The 27,795-nt window shown below is 34.7% G+C and overlaps 1 protein-coding gene across 1 annotated transcript; it reads left to right on the top strand.

Moving 5' to 3' along the window:
• Positions 1-3,588: 3,588 nt before the first annotated feature.
• Positions 3,589-27,795, top strand: LOC133177324 (uncharacterized). Its single transcript, XM_061312378.1, has 4 exons — positions 3,589-3,892; positions 6,607-6,741; positions 13,234-13,357; positions 27,715-27,795. The coding sequence occupies exons 1-4, from the start codon at positions 3,846-3,848 to the stop codon at positions 27,721-27,723; spliced, it is 315 nt and encodes a 104-aa protein (XP_061168362.1). The 5' UTR covers positions 3,589-3,845; the 3' UTR covers positions 27,724-27,795.

Here is a 27,795-nt window from a genome sequence, read left to right as displayed (position 1 = left end):
CGCCAAAGGCGCTAAAATTAGTAGTGCACCATATCTTCTCATTTTACAGTAACAGATGTGTATAGGTGTTGAATACTCAGTATATTTAGACGTAATTCCCATTTATTACATTGCATGTAAGGGTAGGATGTGTCCTGATTTATGACCTTGAATTTTGGTAAGAGTTATCTCCCTCTGTTTTTAATTAATAAAAAAAATCAATTTTAAAAATCTTACCCGGTAAAAAAAATCATTTTCAATTGCCATTCTGTTTCTAATGTGTTTTAGTGTGTTTTTTCACTACAGTATTTATTGATCGATATTCTTATTATTTGAATTTTTATTTCTTAAAAAACTTCTCTATAGATCTCAATGTAATCTTTCTTTCTTTGATTGTTGTTTAACGTCTCTCTCGAGAATTTTTCATTCATATGGAGACGCCACCAGTTGCCGGTGGAGAGCTGCAAATTTTTTACCTATGCTCGACACTCAGGGCCATTGAGCAATGAGGGATCTTTTTTGTGCTAGCACCTACTGAGACACGGGACCTCGGTTTATACGGTCTCATCCGAAGGACAAGTCTCCACGTCCCACAGTGTGATTCGAACCCGCGACGTAAGGATCAACTCCTTACTCCGCGACTCTAGAGCAGACGCTCTACCACTGCGCCACGCGGGCGACGCAATCTTTGTTAAGTACTTAAGTTCTGGGTATAGTAAATCTTAAGAAGATTGAGACAATTTGTTCTTATCTATCAAGGGGAACCTGGGGGAGAAACACGCTGCAAGTATAACCTTACCCAGTCCCAATCTCTAGATGAAAGAAAAAAAACATTAAGTACTATGTGATATACCCTCAGATATAGTTGTCCAGTCATTAACTCAGACATAGTAAAAGGAAACCTATATATCCCTTGAAAGAACCTGATCATACACGTTACATAGGAAATATCTTTGAAATCTTCTTCTCAAGAACAACTAAGCCATTATTAGCCATATATGTAGAAGCAACCTAAGGTATTGTAAAATCAAGTTTGTTCAAATCATGACCCCCCCCCCCCCCCCGGGGGGTTGGGGCACAGCAGAGAGTCAAAGTTTTGCATAAGAATATATAGGAATCATTTGAAAATATCTGCTGCTCAAGAACAGCAAAGCCATGATTAATCATATTATTATAGGAGCATCTAAAGGTAGTGTAGATTCAAATTCGTTAAAATTTACGTTGGGTAGGGTGGGGCCACAATGACTATGTAATTTAAAAGTAATCACCAAATTTAAAATCTTTGAAAATTACGTCAAACATGAAGGTCAAGATGAAGGGGACAAAAACCATAGTATGCTCGGAAACATCTTGTCACAGGTAATGCACATGTCAAATATGAAAGTCCGAATTCTTCTCAATTAAAAGATATAAGGAAAAATAACATTTTTGAAAAGTAGGTTAAACTTCAAGGTCGCAGGGTCAAAAGTCATGGTATATTTATAAAGGTTTTGTCACAGGTAATATACATGTATAATATGAAAGCCCTATCTTTTCTCTTTCAAAATTTGAGACCAATTTAAAGTAATGTTTTGAATTCTTTGAAAAGTAGGTCAAACTTCAAGGCCACGGTAAAAAATCATAACTTATGTTTGGAAAGGCCTTGAACATTACATGTAATGTATATGTTAAATATGAAAGCTCTGTCTCTTCTCATTCAAAAGTTTATGACCAAGGTTAAAGTTTTTATTACAGACTGACAGACGGACAGACTGACAGATTTAATGTCCCCCTCGCTTTCGCGAAAGCGGGGGACAAAAATTAATTGTCCTCCATACGCATACGTTACACACAATTTAATACTTCTTGAACTTGCATATATCTCATAAGAAATGCATCACACATGCATGTTTCGTATTCAGAAAGATATACATAGGTATCAAAATTATATTGCATATAAAAGATCTTAATCTGAAATTTTTCGAAAGCAGAAACGTTTCTCTTCATAATTTTGATACTTAATCGACCTCCAACTTTCGCAACTTTCCTTTGTGTACATGTTCGAGTATGTAAAATATGAAAATGTATGAACATTCCAGGGTGATTCATTTAGTTTGAATTTCATTGTATCGTACATTTCAGTCAAGTGCATTTCGAATGACCACTATTCATGTACAAAATAATTTTTATTTGTGTAAAGGAAAACGTCTTTTTCGGTTTACGGAGTGCAAGGGGTCGCTTACTCAGAATCGTCTCATATTTTCTATATTTAATGTATATAAAAGTATTCTAGATCTTAACGGAAGAATATAGTGTAACGTACATTTTGTTTCCTTCTTATCTCTACGATTGAAAATGTCTTTCTTTCCGTAAGCATATTTATAAAAAGTTGCTGAAATTGGTCATGCAGTTTCATTTTACACTATCTAAAGTTCTGTGAGTCTGTGAATCTTTTGACATTTCAAATTTAGCCCAGCAATAAATAAAGGCGAAAAAAATTATCGGGTTTATAATCTCTGTGTTTACTTGTAATGTGGTTGGAATAGAATTAAGCAACAGGAACATTGCAGTTACAGTTTACAGGGGGGAATTATTTTTTTTAATGCATAATATGAACATACAGAGAAGTGTTTTAATGTCGAGTTTTGTAACATTTAATAGTTCTAAATACATGGAATATGTGTATATAATAGTTAAAATATACTTATGTTCTAGGTGTAGACTTTGATACCCTTTACATGCTTAATTTATGTTACCTGCACGAGTCGACCCCCTGATCTCACTTCTGATATTTTTGGGAGTCCGTGTTTTAAGAACCCTCTCTACACTGCACACTAAAGAGTTCTGATTCTATGGTATTTTTCTGCAGTTAGAGTGATCTGCCCTTAGATTTAAATTATTAAAAATAAAAATTTACAGTATATTACTCAATTTGTAATAAATTCAAGTATTCTTAACATTTTAAAAGGCCAAGATAAATTAATTGAACATGTTATTTACATGTACATATATTTTCTCTATGGAGGTAAATAACAGTGATTTCTATTCACTGATACTGTGTTGTGTTTGAGCATTTTTCCTGGGGGTAAATGTCAGGTATCATATAGTGAAAATTAAATAGAAAAGCTCAATATTAACACCTTTATTCAATATATTTTTCTCAATGTCCCAAAAATATTTTGCACTGGTGTAGAGAGGGTCCTTAAACCCTTTTCACATATTTGTATTATTAATTTTGTAGATTTCTTGAAATAAAATGTAACGTTTCGCGCTTAGTTACCACTTCTCGCTTTGAAAAAAAAAAACCAAACAAACAAACAAATAGACACACACACACACACACCCTCCCTCACTATCAAACACACACACATTTTCTCGCTTGTCACGTTTATTAAAGGCCCGAGAAGTACGGCTTTCGAAATTTAATCGGGATCGAGATGACATAAATTTTTGGAACTTCTTCAGGAAAAAGTGAAAGAAATATAAGAAATATGCCGATTATGCGCACATCGGCATGCAATGCATATATATGTAATAAATTATAAAACCAACTGTGTCGGTGAGAGGATGATAATCTGATAATGGCAACTAATTCACCAATATCAGAACATTCAGGTGACCATGTGACAGAAAATATAAATTATTGTGAATGGACCCCTCATCTCGTTGATCAACTTGGCGTTCGCTTTTTCCAGGAGGAGGTATTGAAAATTATATTAAATAGATGGTGCTTACTTCGTCTCTCAAGCGATTCTGTTACAAATGTAGATAATCTAGTAAGTGCCTGTGATTTTGAATTTGATTACGAGTCGATAGAGGACATTTCCGAGAGAAAGGGCACATATGAGAAATTGAGGAAAAAATGGAGTCCAGATGAAAATCAGATAATGACGATGAGGTTAAACGAAAAAGAAGGGATAGTAAATATGCAATGGTAAGACAGTTTACCAAGTCACAAACATATCTGTGATACAGATATAGTAGCCTTTCCCCATAGTATTAGTAGATTTTCCTTTCAGTATTAAAGCCCTGTTGACATTAGCTGCAACAATGTAACCCTCTCCATTTTTTAAAATTTGCCCCCCCCCCCCCCAAGAAAGGGGAGGGCTACATTATTGCAGCTATATTGACACAAATGTGCATTAAATATTTAATTTTCATTAAATCCATGTGAAGTAAAATAATGCAAATTAAACTATTGCTTATTAAATTGCGTTTACACGATAGTCAACATGAAGATAGGCACCTGATAAATGGATGGTGTAACAACCATTCTCTCTCCCCCCCCCCCCCCCCCCTTCTGAGAATTTTTATTAGACACAAAAACTTATCAAAAATACATGATTACCTAGTCTATCATTCCTCACCTGCTTCGCTCCACTAGTAAAATGTTGTAGCATAATATGCCCTTTGATGAGAGATTGGATGACCACCTGTTTTGATGGCCCATTGAATGGAAATTCGGTAAATAAATGCAAATTTAGGACAAATAAATCATTTTGACTAGGTATGACTGCACATGTAAGAGGCTCGTAAGACAACATCTCCTTGAACTACATCTTACATAAATTTCATTGGTTATGTAAATCTCCCTCGAACCAGGGCACCCTGTGTGTTTACAAGATTTATGTTTCTTACCTTTAATATTTTTATATACCGTGTAGGGCCAGTCTTTAAAACTTAACAGTAGTGGAAAATGAGGGGGGAATGTTACACCATCCATTCGTCAGGTGCCTGTGAATGTGAAGTAAATAATGCACCTTAAAATTTAATTGCTGTAAGGCTATTTAGTAAGGCTATTATGATGTTATTTGCAAATTATGTCACCTTCTGCAGAGCAGATCCATTTGACTTAGTGTCATAGTATCTGTACATTTTTTTTTATTTTTGGAGATTTACATACCTTCTCTGTGTTTTTTACTCAAATATAGCATTTATAAGTACATGTGTACCTACATGTATATTTGACAACCAACAATTGGCTTGTGACTTAATTTTGCAATTACGCATGATTGTGTCAAAATTAAATTTGAATTTTAATTAGATTTGCGAATGTGATGCACAGTAAATATATTAATTTGAATTAAATTAATTTGCATTAAATTCTCTTTGTGAATACTGTTCATATTTTTAATTTGCAGTAACTAAATACGTTTAATAAGCTTTCCGCGTGAACAGGGCATGATTATTTTATGTCTTTTTCATTTTTAATTATTGATTTTGATTTTTAAAAAAAAGTTTATGCAGGGAAATGTTAAGTTGTTAATTGAGCTTTGTCAAATGCTTAAACTTATATATATATAATTACTTTCAGAAGCAAACATTTATACAGTGAATAAATTTTTCTTTGTACATGTATGCATTTATAAGAACTTCATTAATTAACTTCCAGAACAGAAGTACTTTTTCTCCCTTAGAATATACAGTCATCTAGTTTATTCATTTAGGGTGTTTTGAGTAATTCAAATTTCTAACTTTGGGTATGTCTAACTGGTACATTAGTCTTTGTTTATTAGGCAGGGGTGTTGTCCTTAGCTAACCTTATTCTCTTTGCACCAGAGGGCCTGCATAAGGCTTTAAGTAATGCTTTCCTTCATTTCTTTTTATACCTAGTCTTTGCTTTGTTGACAGCTTGACCAACTGACTGCATTCATTTTTTTTCGATTGTGATTAGTCATTATACACCTAAACAGGGTTTTAAACTAACTTGTAATCCTTGATAGCCATGTGGGCTACTGAACCTTGCAATTCTGGGGCCCACATCAAAATTTATTCGCCCACAGATTATCACACCTTCTATTGAATATAAAAACAACAACCCCATTTTTTTTTTTTTTTATCATTTGCTTGGTATTTCTTTTCTATCTGTTGAAACATTATGCACGACTTATCTAAATTTGAAGTGGAACTCTTCTGTTTATGAAGATTGACATGATCATTCAATATCATATATAGAGCATATGGCATGTTTTCATTCACAAATAACAACAGTACTTTTTGGTTTCTTGGGCTCATTGACCCGTCAATGCCACATTGTGCCTGACAAAATCACTTAAACGCTTTATGTATAAGTACTTCTTATGGGTAATTATAAACACTTTACTGATTACTAAATTTTTCAAGAGAAAAATACAAAACATTCGGACAAAATTGAAAAAACAAATATTTATTATTGTAAATTTTCTAATCGCCATATGGGCGATTTTAAGTCGCCCACATGGAACATTAGTCACAAATTGCGAGAGGGCGACTGTTAATTTAAAACCCTGCTAAAATAGAGCTGGGGGTGAAGATTTAAAGTTGCATTTGGATGGAAGAGAGAATACACTTTATGTTTTAGGGGTCACTCCAATTTTCTTTTTTTTTTTTGGGGGGGGGGGGGGGGGGAGGGGTGGTGGGTGGGGTGGGGGTGGGGTGAGTATATACCTTACACTTAAAATGGGGTGGGAAAGAGTGTACCTGCAACCTCATAAAAAAAAGTGTGGGGATTGGGGTAGCTGGCCCCAACAATTAAACGTATTACAAATCTCAGAGGGTCGGTCACTGATCATACAAACTTTTAGAATGCATATTAGCTTGAAACCACTGGAAGGCTGACCTATTAAAAGCAAACATTAAAATGAAGAACATACTAATTATTTTTTGCAGGTTGACTGTAAAACTACATGAAATTAGCTTTTATCTACACAGTATTATCGCAGAAAGGCCCCAGAAAGCAGTGTCAGAATGGAAATACCAGGCCTTGTTTGAAAAGTTGCTTCAACTATTTTGCTTTGATACTTTGTAAGTATATGTTCTTCAGTTATTGTAAGGGATCTTATCAATGATTTTTATACCCGCACTTTCTAAAGAAAGTTCGGGTATATTGTTGTTACTCATGTCTGTCCGTCCGTCCGTCCGTCTGTCACACTCTTATTTCTCAAACTCCTCTTACATTTTACACAGTAGCCTAATCATCTTTTGGGAGATGTTTGATGGTGTCCTGTAGATGTGCAGTAAAGTTTCGGAATTTTCATTTTCACCCTGGGGGTCAAATGGGGGTCAAAAAATGACGTTTTTTATGCAAAAAGCTCCTGGTTCCCTGAACTCCTCTTACATTTTACACAGTAGCCTAATCATCTTTTGGGAGATGGTTAGCGGTGACATGTAGATGTGCAGTAAGGTTTCGGAATTTTCATTTTCACCCTGGGGGTCAAATGAGGGTCAAAAAAATGACGTTTTTATGCAAAAAGCTCCTGGTTCCCAGAACTCCTCTTACATTTTACACAGTAGCCTAATCCTCTTTTGGGAGATGGTTGGTGGTGTCATGTAGATGTGCAGTAAGGTTTTGGAATTTTCATTTTCACCCTGGGGGTCAAATGGGGGTTGAAAAATGACGTTTCTTATGCAAAAAGCCCCTGGTTCCCTGAACTCCTCTTACATTTTACACAATAGCCTAATCGTCTTTTGGGAGATGGTTGATGGTGTCATGTTGATGTGCAGTAAGGTTTCAGAATTTATTTTCATGATGGGATCAAATAGGGGTCGAAAAATAACGTCTTTTATGCAAAAAGCCCCTGGTTCCCAGAACTCCTCTTACATTTTACACAGTAGCCTAATCATCTTTTGGGAGATGGTTGATGGTGTCCTATAGATGTGCAGTAAGGTTTCGGAATTCTTATTTTCCCCCTGGGGGTCAAATGGGGGTCAATTTTTTTTTATAAATATTTAACATGTTTAAACATCCTGGTTCCCAGAACTTCCCTTATATTTTATGCACTAGCCTTAAATCATGATCAAATTTGGAAGATGATTGATTTTGTCCTGTGGATGTATAAAATGGTTTTAAAATTTGCATTTCCATGTGGATAGCAAATAGGGGCAGGAAAAAAATGGCCCCTCCCTAACCTATGGGGTCATGATTTGTACAAACTTGAATCTACACTTCTTGGGAATGTTTTCAAATTAATCATGCTTTTGTTGTTCTTAAAAAGAAGAATTTTGAAGATTTTTTTCCTTATAAATCTCTATAAAACTTTGATCCCTTATTGTGGCCTGACCCTATCCTCGGAGGTCATGATTTGAAAACTAGAAATATGTTCATAGGACATAAATGCCCCGCCGAATGTATATTACTAATGCAAGATGAAAATTTGTATGAGTGTATGAAGTTTGATGAGAATATCTTGAACAGTTTCTTTAAAATTGAAACTAAAATCTAAAAAAAAATGGATATAGATGATAAATTCTCACAAAATTATGTATAAGTGCATGCTTACATAAAAATATCTTAGATTGTTTCTTTAAAACTAAGCAAAATACAAATTAAAGAGAAGGGAGGTCAAGGTCACAGGAAAGTGCAAGGTGAAAAGTTTTTGATGCAGTTGAATAGCTTTCACTAATACATACTAGAAAACATTGATGTAACCATCAATTGTCGCCCGGGAAATAAATAAAGTAAACAATGGAAATGAGTCTTGATCATCAAACCGCTTCCATATATGTGAAAAAGGCATGCGTCTAAATGATGGAGACGATAGTCGAGAATATTTTGAAAACTTATAGTCGGATGAAAATCGAACAAAAACGATACCTTTTTAAACTTTATCAATTCCTCAAGTAAATGTTGGCTGCATAAAATATAATTTGAAACCAGACACATGCATCACCTATTTTCAAAAATGTCTTTCACTTTAAGAATATAAAACACGAACTGTGTAAAGTACATTTTTACGTTTTTATGCGATAAGTAAAATTCGATGTTCTAAAAAAAGGGACCTGGCGTTTTTTCGATAGTAAATGATAAGCAACTTTATATATTAAATATGAAAAACATATATATTTTTTTACAGATTCACTTTATGGAAGTAAATATATTGTGTATCTCGTAATTTATAAAGGGAAAGAACATTCTGATTAAAAATCTTTTTAATGTTTAGAAAGCCTTTAATTCTGAATAACTTCTCCCACCTCAATCCCCATATACCAACACTTAAACTTATATGTATAGAGCAGCCCGGTCCTCCGGGCTGCAATCAGCATATTAGGTTTGATAAAAATATCTTGAATGATTTATTTAAAACTGAGCTTAACACTTATTTGAGAAAAGAGAGGTCAAGGTCAAAGGAAAGGTTGAGGTCAAAATGCTGATGCAGTTGAAAAGCTTATATCAGTATGTATTTACTATTAGCATAGAAGTTCAATAAAAATATCAGAAATGGTTTATTTAAAACGTAGATAAACATTAATTTAAAAAAGTGAGGTCAAGGTCAAAGGAAAAGTCAAGGTCAAAAAAGTTGATGCAATTGATATCTCTCAGCAGTATATATCAGCATATGAAGTTTGATAAATATATCTTGAATTGTTTATTCAAAACTGATCTAGACACTAATTTAAGAAAAGTAAGGTCAAGGTCAAAGGAAAAGTCAAGGTCAAAAATTTTGATGCAGTTGAAAAGCTTACATCATTATGTATCAGCATATGACGTTTTATTGAAGTCAGACATGACAAACACTATATGCCTCGGCCATATTCATGGCAGGGCATAAAAAACTTGAATCTACACTATATGAGGATGTTTCCATATCAAAATGACTAACAGGCAAATTCAAAGAATTGTGGTCCCCTGCTTTCCGTGTCCTAGTGGATGGGATGCCATTATTTATGACATATTGTTTCAAATATGCAGACCTTATCATATGTCATTCAAAAGTAATCACCAAAGTTAAAATTTTTGAAAATTAGGTAAAACATCAAGGTCAAGGGGTAAAAAAATCATAGCATGCTTGGAAACATCTTGTTACAGGTAATGTACATCTCAAATATAAAAGTCCTATCTCTTCTCAATCAAAAGTTATAAGGAAATATACAATTTTTGAAAAGTAGGTTAAACTTCAAGGTCAATGTCACAGAGTCAAAAGTCATGATATATTTAGAAAGGTCTTGTCACAGGTAATATACATGTATAATATGAACGCCCTATCTCTTCTCTTTCAAAATGATCATTTAAAATAATGTTAAATTTTTTTTAAAAGTAGGTCAACCTTCAAGGTCAAGGTCATAGGTTCAAAAGTCATGGTATGTTTAGAAAGTTCTTGTAGGTAATGTACATGTGAAATATGAAAGCACTATCTCTTATTATTCAGAAGTTATGACCAAGGTTAAATTTATTGTGACAGACGGACAGACTGACAAACGGACAGACTGACAGACAAATGAGATTTAATGTCCCTTAGGTCCCTTTTGTGAAAACGGACGACAATAATGCCCTTGCTGTTCATGAGAAGAAGATTTATGATGGAAAAAATCCCCTGCATTTTTCTATGTAAATCATTGGATCCCCATATGTGGCCCCACCCTACCCCAGTGGGTCATAATTTTAACAAATTTGAAGCTACACTAAGTCTATGTAAAGAAAGTTTCAACTTTTTGGGCCCAGTCAGTGGTTCTTGATAAGACTTTTTTAAATGATACCACCAAATTTTTACTAATTCTTGATTATCCCCCCTTGAAAAAAGGTGTGACCCTTCACTTGAACAAACTTGAATCCCCTTTACCCGAAGATGCTTTGTGGCAGGGTTGGTTGAAATTGCCCAGCGGTTCTAGTGAAGAAGACAAAAATGTGAAAAGCTTACAGGCGGACAGATGGATGACAAACAAAATGTGATTAGAAAACCAGAAAAACTCAAGTGAGCTAAAAACTGATGATCACAAGTACTTGGAAAGAGTTACAGTATTTGAAAAGCAGTTTTTTTTTTTCATGCATTGTTTTCAGAAGCTGAAAAGGTATGACTTGTATCCATGTTGAAAAAAATTCACATTTCAGAAAACAGTATGATTAAAAATAGTTAATCAAGGTGCTTTGAGTAGCAAAATAAGCTAAACTGGTATAGCTAATTCAACCACAGAGCTTAGTGAATTTTAAAATGCACAACCTTTTCAACTCTTAATCATTCTTAAAATATTTATATCATCATTTCTGATTCAAGGGAGAACTAGAGATATGACCAGAAGTATATCCGTTGACTAATATACATGTACGTGTATATTGTGTTTTTTAAGTCATTAATGTTTGTTTGTTGTTAAATGTCCCTCTTGGGAATTTTTCACTCATATGGAGACACCACCACTTAAAAATAATGAAGACGTACAAGTCGGATTTGAGGTTAACATTCATTTTAGGAATTTTCAACAATTAAGACGTAAAGAGATAACTCCTTCCCCTTGCCCCTTCCCCGACCCCTGTTTGTTCATGTATGCAAACTAGTCTAATACTTTGGTTTGACATAAAAAAAAATGTGAATATATTTACAAATAGTTTAATGGTCCATCTCTTTGAATGATTTTCATTCCTAATTCTAGGAGGGTACATGGGTTGACCCAAATTCATGAATGAAATGTCAAGTAATCTTATCATCGATGCACTTCTATTTAATTTGATGTAGTCATATTATGAACATTTCCAGTTCATTAAGAGAGTGGGGATGACCTCCACGGGTTCATAACCTTAAACCATTAGATGACATAACATAATAACACAAGAAACATAATTATGTAAAGTCAAATGGAAAAGTTTTCTACTATTTAGGAGTCACATGATCATTTGTCATTTCAGGGACAGGGAGCGTCTAGGGAGATTGGACCCCCCCCCCCCCCCCCCTGGAATTTGCAGAGTTATTTAAATAGGACTATATACTGATTTACAGAAGCAAATAAAAAATGACTTTGGATGTCCTCCCCCTTTAAAAACATGGACCCCACCATCATTGTTTTTATTTTGTTTGTTTGTTTGTTTGTTTTTTTTCTGCTCCTCAGGAAATTCTGGGCTGGAATTTTTTTTGGACCGAGGTGTGCCCCCCCCCCCCCCCGGAAAAAAATTCCCGGATCTGTGCCTGTAACTGAATGTAATGTCGACAACGGGAGATAACTCTTCAGAATGTGGCATCCGATGATCCACTCTCTACCATCGGCTCATACATTCAGTGTCTGAGAGAGAAACGAACGACAACTCTGCATAGGAGATTGCCGATGATCTTTGATCCTTTTTAAACTTTAACCTAACCATTTGCATTTCGGTTTATTTTACCCCAATCTATACTTAAACTTGTACTTACCGACTGTCATAGGTCCTGTCAACTTCATGAAATATAATCCAATTAAAACACGAAATGAATTAATTTCCACTGATATACATGTAACACTGCACCATGTCACATGGCATGTGCAATCTAAAAATGATAATGGTAAAACTAGTACTAGTACTGGTAGGGTGACGCAAGCCCAATGTGATGTAGAAATTTTCAAAAAGGTGTTCACATACATGTACAGTACTAGAACAAATTTTAAATTATCATAACAAACGATGTTTTAACATAACTTTGCCATCTAGGCCTATTTCCATAAACAGGCAAATTGTGTGTGTGTGTTGGGGGGTGGGGGATGGGTGACAAAATTGATTGGGTATGGCTTTTCAAGGAGGTTTTTGCCTAATCAAATACTAAAAAAAGTTTGCACATTTTGATAAATTCATCAAAAATGCTTTGTACTAAAATAATATTATTTGTTGTTGAGAAAATAAATTTAAAAAGTTCCAATTATGGGCCAAAAATTTATACCCCCCCCCCCTTTATCAAAACCTAATTTACATCATTAATTAAATTCTGTTATTTCAGACTGGTAATGAATTAAGTAACTATATGAAATGCGTATAAGAGGTTCATGGGTCACATGGTCACCTGAGCATTTTATGCTCGATTTGACGAATACATGTACTGTTTAATTATAGAATTATTTGGATTTTTTCCTTGGTAAGCCCAATATGAAGGAGTGGGCATTTAGAGGCAAACACCTTAGTGCGGGTATTACTGTCTCATGACAGCATCTAGTTGAACTTGTTTTTGATGGAATTGAGTATGATCTCTAGTTGTACTAGAATTTTTAAATGCTACAGCCATAAACCAGTGAATTAATTAAGCACAAGAGTTATACAATTACCAATTAACTGATGAATTTTCCCCAATTTTCAGGTCAAAAATTGGGAAATTCACCAGATATTTAACCCTTACTCAGAAATGTGATCTATGGCTAAGAACAATCCAATCTTTCACTCTGAGAAAATTTATTTTACTACTGAAGATATGTTACTTTTCTTCAATATTGACATTCTTATGAACTTATCTTTCTTACTGATGTGCTCAACAATGCCCCTGCTTGGAAGTTTCAAAATGGTGAGAAAAAGTTCCTTTGGAGGACTGATTTCATCAGTAAATCTGTTGAATCATATATTTTTTTTCCTAGAAGCCAACCATTTATTGGGACAGAGAAGGCACTAATAATAGGTCACACCATTTCATCCAAAGCTGACATTATCTGTTCTCGATTAGACACCAGATCTGAAAGTCCTATTATATGTGTCTGTGAGGTATGTTCATTTTTAGCTCACCTGAGTCGAAGGCTCAAGTGAGCTTTTCTGATCAAAATTTGTCCGTTGTCTGTTGTCGTCGGCGTTGTCGTTTTAAACTTTTCACAATTTCATCTTCTTCTCCAGAACTACTGGAAACAGGGTATTATTTTAACTCGGAATAATTATTTCATTCGGAATATAAAGAATTGAAAAAAAATAAGCAACTAAGTCTCCTTACATGTACTTGTAGCTCAAAAGAAAAAAAAATGTTGCCTTAATTCTCTGCATTTTGTGTCTAATACAGTATTGAATAAAGATTTTGTTTATCTCTCTATAAATAATTTATTTTATTTCTTGTAATTATTTTTTCTTTTTATTTGTTTGTTTGTTTATTGTTGTGTTTGTTTATTTATTTGTGTAAACAAGGTTGCTTGTAATGGCAGGGGTTAGATGAAAATTTTATGGGGTTAGTTGGCGCATGCCTAAAGGGGTTAGTCGCCGCTCAGCGGCGACTAACCCCTTTGAGCATGCGCCAGTTGAGATAGGTAAAAATCCTATAGTTAATCCTTATACAATGTGTATTCGGTCTGTATTGTTAATCAGTCCACGCGATGTACAAATTAAACGGTAATTAACACGGTAGAAGTATTTGTACTGTCACGCTACGCTTAAAAATCCCAAGTATTCCGTTCTACAAGTATCCATGAATGAAGACTAGGCCTACACATACATGCCGATCTCCTAAAGAAATAACTCGCAGAGAACGAAAATACATACCAATGCATATTCATTACGATAACCGAAAACACTAACAAGTATTTTTACAGTCGTAACAACGATTAAATCCAACAAATAACCAGAGAAATGCGACGATATCAACACTGCCAATGTGTACACTGCAGACGACTCCTGTTCGACGTCACTTTTCGAAGTGCGACGTCACACGTACACTGTTTTCCCGAACTTTCTGCGTCAAAATGGCGAATAGGCATTGTATGTAATATAAGGTATTCTGTCATCGTAGTACAACACACAAACTTTATTCCTTTAGATTAAAGTTTTCCTTCACTTAGGTAATCAAATATCAGAAGAGGAGACGAAAGTGGGGAGTATTTAGTACAGAAAACAGGTTACAAAAATTTGAAGATCCATGATCCGCCCACTTGTTTCACCTCAGCTAAGAGGTGCATATTTAGTGTGCACATCTCGAGTTTCAAAGTCGATGTGACGTCACACTCACAACCATAAATATCACTCGGCACACCTCGGCCGATTCGTACCTCATCTAACTTGTTTGATGAAGGTGACGGAATCAGCCGAGGTTTGCCGAATGCCATAAATATATGTAGGCTTACATCTGTGCTGAACATTGCTTGTATTTTTAGAAAGAAGATAAATACCATTTTGAAATTAATTTAAAGAAAAGATAAATCGACAATAATTACATTTTAACCTTAAGAGACGAGATCAGTTGATTTTGAAAGGGGGGGGGGGGTGGTGGCAGATTCTGGGAATAAATGTTAAAAATAAGGGAGAAATAAATAATCTGACCGTTTTTTGCCTCCTCCCAAACATACATGAAATAAAGTTTTGTTTGAGAGGTTAATTTTCTTTTCTTAACTTAAAATTGATTATCTGTCCCTGGACATGTTCGAAATGAATACCCCCCCCCCCCCCTGCTCCGTCAGAATCTAATGGTCGTCTACTTAGTCGCAAATTATTTTTAAAAATCATCCCTGAAAAAAAAAGACATGGAATATCTCAATAATCACAAAAAAAAAAAAAAATTATATCATATTGGACATTATTTACATAGTCTTTCCATTTCAAAGCCTTTTACCCCCCCCCCCCCCCTTTTCAATCATTTTCAATTCAGTGATGGTTTTTATTACACGGAAGCAATAATATCATAAAGCACATATGAACTATTTTGATTTTATTATTTATTTATTAAAATCAGACCGGCCCTGAAGGAATTATCCAAAAAAAGAGTGTAGTGACTACTGGCTAATGCCGCTAAGAAACAATTACCAATTCTTGCAGAACATTGGAAGGCTCGATTCAGTGTAATAAAAAAAATATGGCAGGAGCCGTGCCACCCCAACGCCCAATAATTTTGCCAGTATGTTTTATACTATAGAAAAATAGCTATTTGATGCTTGTGCCTCTATATAAAAAAAAAAAGGCGTCTGATGGATTTAAAAAAAAAATTGTGCTTGTCAAGGAATTTTGGTAGTACCCCCCCCCCCCCCCCAAGATTGCTTCCTACGGGCCTGTAAATTAGTGATAGCCCAGATTAATTTATGGATGTACATACAAGTATATTACTGTATATGTTTAGATTACGGTTAAGCAGAAAAAAAAACAGAGTCTTTGTTCTAAATACACTTCAAAAAGCGTAAGTAATTTATACATTGAAGGTGATTGATAATTTTACCTACTACGGTTCAAATTTAAGTTAGGCCTAGGTGAAATATTAGAGTTTTCGCAGACAGACAACTAAATGTAATAGAATGAAACACAGACAGAACAAAAAATATACTGTATTTGGTATATATGCGACCGATTTTTGTAATCCTCTACCAAATTCTGTGTTTCGTGGTCATTTTAAAAAAATATAATTTTTTTTTTACATTTAATCACCATTCATGCACAATTTATATCCTGTAATTGTGTAAAATTTAATGACTCTCATTGAATTACATGTATAAAATATGAAATTAAAAAAATTCGCTAATACTTATGGAAGAACCCCCCCCCCCCCCATGTTCAAAGTGTTTTAACTGTCAATCCATTGCTACGCTTGATTTTTTTTTTTTTTTTTTGGTTTAAATTGGAGCAATTATAACATTTCTTGCAAACATAAGATGTCTTCAAGCCAATTATATATAATTTCATTGTCAAATCCAGTAGAAGATTTGGGTTGTTGTGCATTTAGCTTATAGAATAATTTTATAATTGAACGATTTATGAGATGTTCAACACTTTTTTTTTAAACTTGGTGGCAGGTGGGCAATATTAATATATAGGCATATACCGGTACATGGGCTACAGTTAATTTTCAGCTTTAACCATACATTTCTTTTTCAGGCACGATAGATAATACAAGAAGGTATATCTTTAAACTCAAATTGTTCGGATCATGCATGTTCTTTTCCGTTTTTAGCATGCTACGGAAAACGACAACGTGATTCAAAGTTCTATCATTTTATTACTAACCATTGAAATTGAAAATTTTTAACATAAAGATTTTATTTTTATTTATCAACTGAAAATTTTCAGTAGTTCTTATGTATTGTTTGAATGGGAAGTTTAATGAACCACAAATTATGTTGAGTATTTATTATTTAGTACTAACGATCTTCAAGATTTCATAACATTTACGGGTTATCCTACTTAAGAAATATTAACGTGCAGAAAAAAAATATAATAGTTTACAGTGTATGCTACACACATGGTGTTTTTCTCGGTTAAGCACAAAACTTTGAACAGTTTAAAGAAGAAGCCACCTTTTCCCGACTTGCGGGGATGGGGTGCGGGTGCCACTTGGGATCTTCTGTATCGGCTTCTATAGATCGTTCTGGTACACATATCTCTTATTAATTTTTAACTTTATAATTGCAACTATTTAATTTCAAGAATTCTTAAAGAAGCTCTAAACACTGCATACTAAAGAGTTCTACTTGTTGGGTAGTTTTCACTCGGCACACCTCGGCCGATTCGTACCTCTGTGATGAAGGTGACGGAATCACCCGAGGTTTGCCGAATGGGGTGGTTTTATGCAGTTAGAGTGAGCTTCCCTTACAAGTAAGATAGGTGTTAGTTTGTGTGATAGCCCCCCCCCCTTCCCCTTGGGAAAAAATTCCTGGATCTGCCCTTGCAAGTTGCAAAAGATTTTTAACATAAAATGCCTATACAAAGGATTAGTAAAAATTTTTAATATCTGTATTTGATACTATTTTATACATGTAGATTAATCAAAATTTCGTAAATATGAAATCTCTCTCTGTATGTGCCGTTACTTTTACGTGAAAGTGGGTTATTTGATGGTTGTGTTCAAGATCGTAGCAGGTCTCCTTTTGCAGAACTGTTGTTTATTTCTATCACTGGTAAGTCGATGGTAGAGAGTTGATTGTAAGCCTAACTTAGCAGCCAGGTGATAGATATTACATGTAACTGTATTTAACGGAAAGCTTGTCAAGCCGCTAGATGTTAGATTTTGGATAAAATAAAATAAAAAAAAAACCTTTGGTATAATGCACAATGTAATCCGAAGTGGTAATAATTAAGGAGAGCATCTTGGATTTAATACACTGATTCTTCATTTGTGACTATAATCTTTTAAAAAAATGCGGCACTATTGACAAAAATTTACACTGCATTTTGTAAAGTGCGGACATCTGAATACATTATTTTTGTAGCTTGAAAAATATTTCATCTAAAACTCGATCACCAAAAATTATTTTTATTGATTAACAAGCTAGCCGCGAGTGTTCTTGTTTTTCATGATAAGTTCAAGTCCTGCAGTGAACATCTTTGTGTATATATATCAGGCACGTAGTATCGTTTTTGAACGTATGTGTGTGGTGTTTTTTTTTTGGGGGGGGGGTATGTTTGGAAAAGGAGGGCAGACCCCCCCCCCCCCCGAATACTACATGCCTGTTTATAAATAGAGACGAGGAAAATATTTTGTAGCTCTTTATCTTAATTCATTCCAAAAAGTTATGTTTTATCAAAATTAGAATACATGTATACTTGTATTTCAGGAATTTGTTTTTCTCTTAATTGTCATCTGTATGAAAAGATGAAGATAACGAACAGTATTCAATCTGGAAGGTCCAATGAAAGTATACAAATTTGGAGCAGAGCAAACACGGACCTCAAAATTTAGAGGTGGGATCAGGTGCCAGTGGAGGAGTGAGCATCCCCTGCCAATCGGTCACACCCGCCGTGTGCTCCTTGAATGATCGGAAAAAAAAAAGAAAAACCCATAGACAGTTCAGTGTATAAATAATGGCCTAACAATTAGTATGAAAAACATCAGTCAGCATTTGACTCAATGATAAGTTGTACGTGCTGACAAGATCATTGTGTCGACCGTAAAACTTGCGAAAAGATGACATCAAACGAGACTGTTGATATCCTTGTTTCATCAACTTGTTTGTCAATAGCTTGCCTCGTTTTAGAAATTGTTCATAGGTAGAACATACTCTTGTGTATCGAGAGATGCAGGTGATAAGGGTATATTTGCTACATAAGTAAGGAAGGTGAGGATTGAAAAGTTGAAGTCATCACGTTTATCATAAAGCTTTGTTGTTAGGTTACCATTAACGTCTTTTTCTAGTAAAATATCTAAATATGAAACAGATGTGTCAGACTCTGTGGTATCTTCACTGGGATATATCGAGTCAACATATGAATGAAAGTTATTGTTGTTAATTGATAATACGTTGTCGATATATCGAAATGTCGAGTTGAAGGCCACAGCAAGTGTTTTCTTCTTCTCGTGTAGAAGTTTTTGAATAAATTCCAACCTTCCTGTGAAACAGTACAAAAAATAAAGAAAAATTGTCTTCGCTTATATTACCTTCATAACCGTATACTTGTAGACCTCGGTGTTAATCCTTGCAGAACACACGCATTGAATGAGGATTTTTCTTATCTATAGCAGACAGCAGCAGCAGCACACGATTGTATCCGATGGAGTTAACATATTAAGGACACCCATTTCTTATTTTCAAAACAATGTACTAAATGAATTATTGTGACAGCAATTTTTTTCCCGGATGAAGACTTCAACAACCTGTCAGGAAGAACATTTGACCCTGATGAGTTGAAGAAACATATATATGTATGCAAAACCAAACGATCAGTTGAAATATTTCTTCTCAATCTCTTAATTTAATAAAATCCAAAAAAAAAAAAAACAAAAAAACAAAAAAACAAAAAACATGCAAGTCATAGATACGTATATATAGTCTCAGTCTCTGTGTATCTGCAAAAAGAAGTTAACTAGACTTTAAAATGCATTTCTTCCTGATAAATTATTTAATTATGTACAATGTAGATCATGTTTACAGAAATCTAAGGTGACGATCTCAATATTAATACATGTAATTCCATCTACATTGTACACTGAAAACCAAAACGACTGCATGATAAGACTGAAGCTCTATAATGTTTATGCTAAGAAAGACATGAAGGAAGTTTGAAACACGTGCATCTTTTTTCAGTTTAACATTTACAGAATCACGCACATGTATTTTAATAAAAAGTTGGTAATGTCTCAATATGACTGTCTGTTCCACATGAGCGCATCCACTTCACTTTAATCTTCACTTGTTTTGTAAGAAAACAAAATCATTAAAACATTTCAATTCTATCATTTCTCAATCATTTTTCCTTCAGATTTCATACAGTACAATTCAACTTGAAACAATCCGGTATGACATGACTTTTTTGCATCCAAGGGAGTAGTCTTTATTTTCAGTGATCCATCCGAGTGTAATCTGCAGATCAAAAACGACAAGCTAGAGTCACTGTTTTTGCATTTCGGCAAGCTACAAAAAATGCCTAGTAGTGATAGCCACTTTTCCGTTGTTTCCACGTTTACTTTGAATTTTCTGCATTTTCAATGTCCGGAACATATACACTAGACAAAATTGCTAACGCACCACTTGTTATTCTTGTTTGTGAATTGAACATTTACTTAATCGGTATTGTATATCTAATATACCATATTTCCCAATACAGTGGAATTGACAAATGTCTCAGTGTCATGACAAAAAACTTTTGTGACCTTCTTGCCCGAAAACCATTTTCCCGACATGCACTGCGCATCGTTTCTTTCAACTATATGAAGTTGGTAATCACAAATTGTGGTCCGTGAGGTTGCAACAAAAGCAATCTCCGAGTGAAAAATCAAATAATATACAGCGATTGACTATCATATTGCCTAGTATTCATCCAGTGCCTTGGTGTCCATACCCAGTCTACCTAACTTCCGGTTGCCCCAGTTTTGTGGAAGAATCTTGAAATTGTCTTGTGGTGCTTATTAAATGCCATGGCTATCTAAAGTAAACATTTTTTTTATTTGTTAATCTAATTGTAACTAATCTTCACTAGAAGAAAGAATGATGTATGAATTGTTTTATTTTTTTTATATACAAATTTCTCCAAAGCTACCCCCTACACACGCCATACTAGCTAACTGCTTAGACACGCTTTTCCAGAGTCAAACGTGGCATAGTTGTAATTTTTTCTGGGTTTTTAGTTAGTACAAACATAAAGAATACAAACACAAAGAAAAAAAATAAAAATTTCTTTCTCCAAAAAGTATGAGCACGATTTTCATTATTTCTACAAATGGTCACGCTTCAGTTAACATCGTAGTTATTGATAAGTTAGGACATTAAATGTCTCATTTTTTATTTTGATAACATATTTGTTTCTCAAAAACATCATAAACAATTTTAGAAAATTAGTATTTTAATTTTATTTGTGCGTTAGCGATTTTGTCTAGTGTAGTGTTACCCCCTGTCCGTCCGTCATTTTTCCAGATTTTTATGTCTATACTTGAAGATACTACTGGTACATAATGAGCTGATTTTTAGTATGTCTTAACTCTTTTGATATTGATGTCTTACAGATCAAGTATGAGTTTCGTGTTGACTGGCTCATCTTTACGAAAATTATGGGCTTATGGCCCTTAGCAGGGACGTATATACTAGTATATACATGCCCCAGCCCTGGGACTTTGAAAATTCCTAACAAATCTCTGTTTTCTGGACCTTTTTTTATTGTGCTTGTACATAATGCGCTTTGGTTTGTCTCTTTCAGATCAACAATCGCAACTTCTCGGGCCTTTCCGAGAAGCGGAAATACATGTACATGTACTACCTCGAATGTGTTGAGTAGGCGTCCATGAAAATATAGAGACTTATCCATATATAATTATTTATAGTCTGGAGCTTAACTTCTTTGAATTTTAAGATCTTACCTGTACATGTATCTAAAACATACTACAGAAGGGACAATCAATTCTGTCTATCCAATACTTTAATAAATAGGAAGCGACCACAGGCACCTGACGTTACTTATTTTTCTTTTAGTATAAAAAATTTAAAAAATATTATATAGACCCCCTACCTAATCTTTAAGAAATAGGATGCAACCACAGGCACCTGACGTTATTTATTTTTCTTTCAATAAAAAAATATACCCCCTACCTAATAATTAGGTAGGGGGTATATTTTTTCATTAAAAGAAAAATAACATCAAGTGGCAGCGACTCCATTTTGTATAAACAGGCACTTAGTATCGTTTTTGAAAGTTGGAGGGTGGGGGGATTTTTACAACTTACCTAGCCAAATTTTATTCACCACCAATGAATATTGTCAACAGTTAAAGGTTATAACTGGCAAAAAAGTGGGGGCAGCCCCCCCCCCCCCCCCCCCGATACTACATGCCTGATAAATGCGTTGTACCTGCTGACTTTCGTCGACAGTCCAGACGTCGGGTAACATCGATTATTTTTCATTTGAGAAAATGTCGAGCAGATATCCGTGTAAATGGTCGTCACATAAGGCTCTTCCATTAATTTCACCATGCAGTAATATAACCAATATCAATTACACCAGGAAACACAGATCCGTTGTGAATTGGTAAAGAAATTTAGGTATCTGGAGAAATTGACTAAGGAAAGTGATAACCCCCCCCCCCCCCCGCAATAGTTTTGTCGGCTCCTCATAAATGGTTCACTTTAATTTTTTTAATTTAGTGATTTTTCCCCCTGTAAAGTAAAAGCATGGCAATCTAGATCTCCGTTGTATGAACATAAGGAGACCATAATCTTCTTTCTGGGTTTGACAATGAAATCAGATATGTATTGATGTCTTCTACAGCATGCGTGAGTTGTAGTTACATTATTTTTTTTTTTAATTTAAATGTAAAGATAACTCGAGTTAAGCAATAGAACATTTAGAAAGAAAATATGTACATACGTATATGCGAAAAATATAAAATTACGAAAAATACTCATCTAAATAAATATACTTCACTGCACAATAATATAGAAAGGATATTTGCGTAAATGTGCGAAAACATTATCAATGAAACAGAATTTAATAGTAAATTTTATGTCTAAATTCAAAGATCGAAGATCGGGCGCATGTTTTTTGTCCTGTCTGCCCTTCATTCTTGCTGTCTACGAAAAAAATTAATACATGTACAGTATCTGAATGAACTTTGAAGTGTATAGTTTAGATGAATATGTATTGATCACAAACATAAACTTGCATCATCTCAACATTTGTGTTTTACGAGGTGTGTACGGCAAACAATAATATTAGGTTATCGCTATACATCTTGCAATAATCTTCATCTCCATTTTAGTGCATGGATTTATCAAAAAAAAAAAAAAAAAAAAAAAAAGTAAAAGAGGATTTAAAACATAATTCAAAGTTTTACATGTCACACTTTGTTCAGGAAGGAGGAATTTATCGTTGTTAATAAAAGAAAAACTAAAATATTGTGTGTGTGTGTGTGTGTGTTTATTTTATTTATAATTGGCATAAAATATGATTGCAAGGTCTACTTCTTTCGCGATTGGCTGAGTGTGATTCGGAAACTTCCAGTACTGCCAAATACCAAATACGTGTATCCTGTGACCATCATCACCGGAGGAAAAACCTCCATTAGGGGAGAAAGAGATATTGAATATAAGGTACATTTAGAAAGTGCATATAGATTAAAACCCTTCGATGTAGTGACTTTTTTTTCAGAGAGCCTTGTCTGGAATTTTTTTTATTGAAAAGCCGACCTCTACCCCATTTTTTGTTATTACATTGTGATTAAACCTGCCATTTTTTTCCTGCCGGAAATGGGGTGGGAATAAAATCTAACCATTGCCCCCTGATTTAAGAAGCCCCCTGATTTAAGAATCGGGTTTCTGTGAAGCTGTTTAGTATTTCGTTTATAAATTGTTTCCTTGGTCTACACGGTTTGTCTGAAGTTTTAAGATTCAAGAAGAAAATTAAAAGAAATTAAATATTTCAACTGTGCTGTATGTGATTATTAAAATCGGGGTGGGGGTATCGGATTTGGATATCGATATAGACTCTCTAAGTAATGGTCAACGTGAATCATCTGGTTGATTTTTTTTTTAATATATCGATCTGTTATTTCACGGGTTTTACTTAATTACAAAATGATTTAGGATATGGCTATAATGGATATAATTTAGGGGCTGGCAATATTTTGTCGATTCAAATCAAAGTTGAGAGAGATAATCAAGCTTAATTTACTTTTTACTTCTCCTTGAAAAATCTGACAAACAAAAAAAAATAATCTGAGAAAATTGGGATTGGGGGTTGGGTTACATTCCTCCTTATTTGTCCCAGTGTATGCAAGACAGATTGGGAGACGACCATTTGATTCTGAAAAGGGGTGGGTGGAAATTTTTCCGAGTCCAATTTATTTTTTATGTCGGTGAAGGACTATTTTCATAGCATCAGTCAAAGACAAATTCTTTATTTTCTTGCCAGTCAAGAACGGATTATTTATTTCCAAGACCAACATTTTAAAGGACAGATTATTTATTACCCCCCTCCCCTCAGAATCAAATGGTCGTCCCCTTATTTGGTTCCAAACCCCCCCCCCCCCCCCCGTAGGATCAAAATGTATTGATAATTGACGATTAACGTTCTTTAAGCTTTCACTATAAATCATTTTTTTTAAATGTTGATCTTTTTATTTAAAATCAATCGAAAGATACAAATAATTTAATTTTTTAACAGAATCTGTTCCCTGCATTATCATGCTCTTGTCATACTATATAGCTGCTCTTGACTGTGACGTCACATCGACTTGAAAACTCAAGATGTGCACACTAAATATGCACCTCTTAGCTGGGGTGAAACTAGTGGGCGGATCATGGATCTTCAAATTTTTGTAACCTGTTTTCTGTACTAAATACTCCCCACTTTCGTCTCCTCTTCTGATATTTGATTACCTAAGTGAAGGAAAACTTTAATCTAAAGGAATAAAGTTTGTGTGTTGTACTACGATGACAGAATACCTTATATTACATACAATGCCTATTCGCCATTTTGACCACAGGCACTTGTTTCGTATACGGGGCACCCCTACTTATTTTTACCACAAGGTACCTAACTCAATTTCAGGCACCCCCGCTTCAAACTCGTATTTTGTTTATATATTAATCATTAACCTACTTTAAAATGACATCGTTCGCTTCGAAAGACTTTTTTCTTGTCAAATTAATCGTTTCGGACGTCTCTGGTCGAGCCTCTTTTTTGTAAACCACTTATTTCTTCCTCAAAAATTATCTCGATACAAAATAAGACTACGGATCGGATACATTAACTTCCGGTTGGGTTATAAATGTAGGATAAATCCAGAGACTTACGAGAATTCCTTTCCGAGGTCTCTGGTTTTATCCTTCATTTATAACCCAACCGGAAGTTAATGTATCCGATTCGTAGTCTTATTTTGTATCGAGATAATTTTCGAGGAAGAAATAAGTGGTTTACAATAAAGAGGCTCGATCAGAGACGTCCGAAACGATTAATTTGACAAGAAAAAAGTCTTTCGAAGCGAACGATGTCATTTTAAAGTAGGTTAATGATTAATATATAAACAAAATACGAGTTTGAAGCGGGGGTGCCTGAAATTGAGTTAGGTACCTTGTGGTAAAAATAAGTAGGGGTGCCCCGTATACGAAACAAGTGCCTGTGATTTTGACACAGAAAGTTCGGGAAAACAGTGTACGTGTGACGTCGCACTTCGAAAAGTGACGTCGAACAGGAGTTGTCTGCAGTGTATTGGCAGTGTTGACATCGTCGCATTTCTCTGGTTATTTGTTGGATTTAATCGTTGTTACGACTGTAAAAATACTTGTTAGTGTTTTCGGTTATCGTAATGAATATGCATTGGTATGTATTTTCGTTCTCTGCGAGTTATTTCTTTAGGATATCGGCATGTGTAGTCTTCATTCATGGATACTTGTAGAATGAAAGATACTTGAGATTTTAGCGCAGTGTGACAGTACAAATACTTCTACCGTGTTAATTACCGTTTAATTTGTACATCGCGTGGACTGATTAACAGTACAGACTGAATACACATTGTATATGGATTTACTACAGGATTTTTAACTAACTCAACTGGCGCATGCTCAAAGGGGTTAGTCGCCGCTGAGCGGCGACTAACCCCTTTAGGCATGCGCCAACTAACCCCATAAAATTTTCATCTAACCCCTGCCAATACAAGCAACCTTGTTTACACAAATAAATAAACAAACACAACAATAAACAAACAAACAAATAAATTAAAAAGAAAAAAACAATATTACAAGAAATAAAATAAATTATTTATAGAGAGATAAGCAAAATCTTTACCCCAATACTGTATTAGACACAAAATGCAGAGAATAAAGGCAACATTTTTTTTCTTCTGAGCTACAAGTACATGTAAGGAGACTTAGTTGCTTATTTTTTTCAATTCTTTATATTCCAAATGAAATAATTATTCCGAGTTAAAATAATACCCTGTTTGGACCAATTTCAACCAAACTTGGCACAGAGTATCCTTGGGTGAAGGGGATTCCAATTTGTTCAAATGAAGGGCCACACCTTCTTCCAAGGGGAGATAATCATTAATTCATGAAAAATTAATGGCATCATTTAAAAATCTTCTTCTCAAGAACCACTGTGCTTGAAAATATGAAACTTATATGGAAGCATCCTCAGGTAGTGTAGGTTCAGTTTTGTTCAAATCATGACCCCCGGGGGTAGGATGGAGCCACAATGGGCGATCCAAGTTTTAAATAAGATTACATAGGAAAAATCTGTAAAAATTTCTCCACAAGAACAACAAAGCCATGATTGGTCATATTTACTTGGAAGCATCCTCAAGTAGTGCAGGTTCAAGTTTGTTTCAATCATGACCCCCGGGGGTAAGCTGGGGCCACAATGGGTGATAAAAGTTTTACGTAAAATACATAGACAAATTTGTAAAATCTTTTTCAAGAACAGCAAAGCCATGATTGTTTTTTTTTTATGGGTGCATCATCAGGTAGTGTAGATTCAAGTTTGTTTAAATCATGACCTCCCAGGGGTAGGGTGGGGCCACAATGGGCGATCAAAGTTTTACATAGGAATACATAGGAAAAAGCAAGCCTTTTTAAATCTTCTTCTGAAGAACAGCAAAGCAATAATTAGTCATATTTAAATGCAAGCATCCTCAGGTAATGTAGATTCAAATTTTGTTCAAATCATGACCCCCCAAGAGAATAGAGGGGCCATAACAGGGGATCATAGTTATACAAAGGAGTACAAATGATATATCAATAAAAATTGTCTTCCTAAGAACAACATAGCCATTATTTGTCATATTAATTCAAAAGCATCCCTTTGAAGTATAGATTCAAGTTCAAATTACACCCCCCCCCCCTCGAACCACTTTTATATCAAAACTTTTCAAGACTGAACTGATTTCTGGTTTTTCCTAGCCAGAGTGCTCAGGTGAGCGATGTGGCCCCTGGGCCTCTTGTTTTTTTTTTAGTGTGAGTGAAACTGTTTCAACAGCAACAGGATACTTAATCTAGCGCCATGGTCATAAAACTTACATTCCATGGGCGTAGCTTCCATTGTGGCAATGAGGCAACTGCCTCACTATATTTTTCACCACCACCACCCCTTCACATAATCAACAATACATTGCAGATAATACGTAAAATTAATGGCATTTCTTTTAACATTTTAAGCAGTTCTATAATGTTGAATTGAAGTTTTAAAGAAATAAAAGCAAAATAAAATAAGATGCGCTTTCACATGTTTCAGAAGTTTTAGGAAACATATTTATTAACTCTTTTACATTCTTTTACAATAAGTAGTATCGTGCCGAAGTCTTGAATAAAGAAACCAGTACAGCAAATGAAATTTCATTGCATTTTAAAACCCCCAACTCCATCTTCTGTCGGAGTGAACCCCCCCCCCCCTCCCATGACACCACCCGGAACCTGCTGGGGGCTTAAAGCGGCCCCAGACCTAGATCTTGCTGCTACATGTATGGTTTTGCCTCACTAGAATTTAAAGTCAAGCTACGCCCCTGCATGTGCTCACATTTGATCTCAGTCTCACAGTATATTCCTATTGTAAAAGTGAGACCAAGATCAAAAAGTAAGCTTATCTAAGTTTTATGGCCCAGAGCCTGATAACAAAAGACTAATCAAAGTTATATATTTTGCTAAATTGATTAGAATTTTAACATGCTACTACCAATTACTTGAAATCATCACCGCTTTAAAAATCCCACCATATAGTATTGTGGTTTCTGAATTTATATTTTTATAGGTAAAGTGATATTGTCAGAGACTTTTCAACGCAGGGAAAAATTATATGCTCATCAACAGTCCAATCCATCATGAAAAAAAT

The sequence above is a fragment of the Saccostrea echinata genome, unplaced genomic scaffold (genome assembly GCF_033153115.1).
Source record: "Saccostrea echinata isolate AGI-Se365-2 ecotype Australia unplaced genomic scaffold, CSIRO_AGI_Sech_v1 ptg000117l, whole genome shotgun sequence".
NCBI classification, from domain to species: Eukaryota; Metazoa; Mollusca; class Bivalvia; order Ostreida; family Ostreidae; genus Saccostrea; species Saccostrea echinata.
This window is presented reverse-complemented; position numbering and strand designations above follow the sequence as displayed.

What these genes read in the sequence shown, in the direction of transcription:
- LOC133177324 (XM_061312378.1), top strand. Translation starts at nt 3,846, where the DNA reads ATGACGATGAGGTTAAACGAAAAAGAAGGGATAGTAAATATGCAATG. An exon ending in GGGATAGTAAATATGCAATG is followed by an intron (nt 3,893 to 6,606) that starts GTAAGACAGTTT and finishes TATTTTTTGCAG; the next exon opens with GTTGACTGTAAAACTACATG. An exon ending in CTATTTTGCTTTGATACTTT is followed by an intron (nt 6,742 to 13,233) that starts GTAAGTATATGT and finishes TTTTTTTCCTAG; the next exon opens with AAGCCAACCATTTATTGGGA.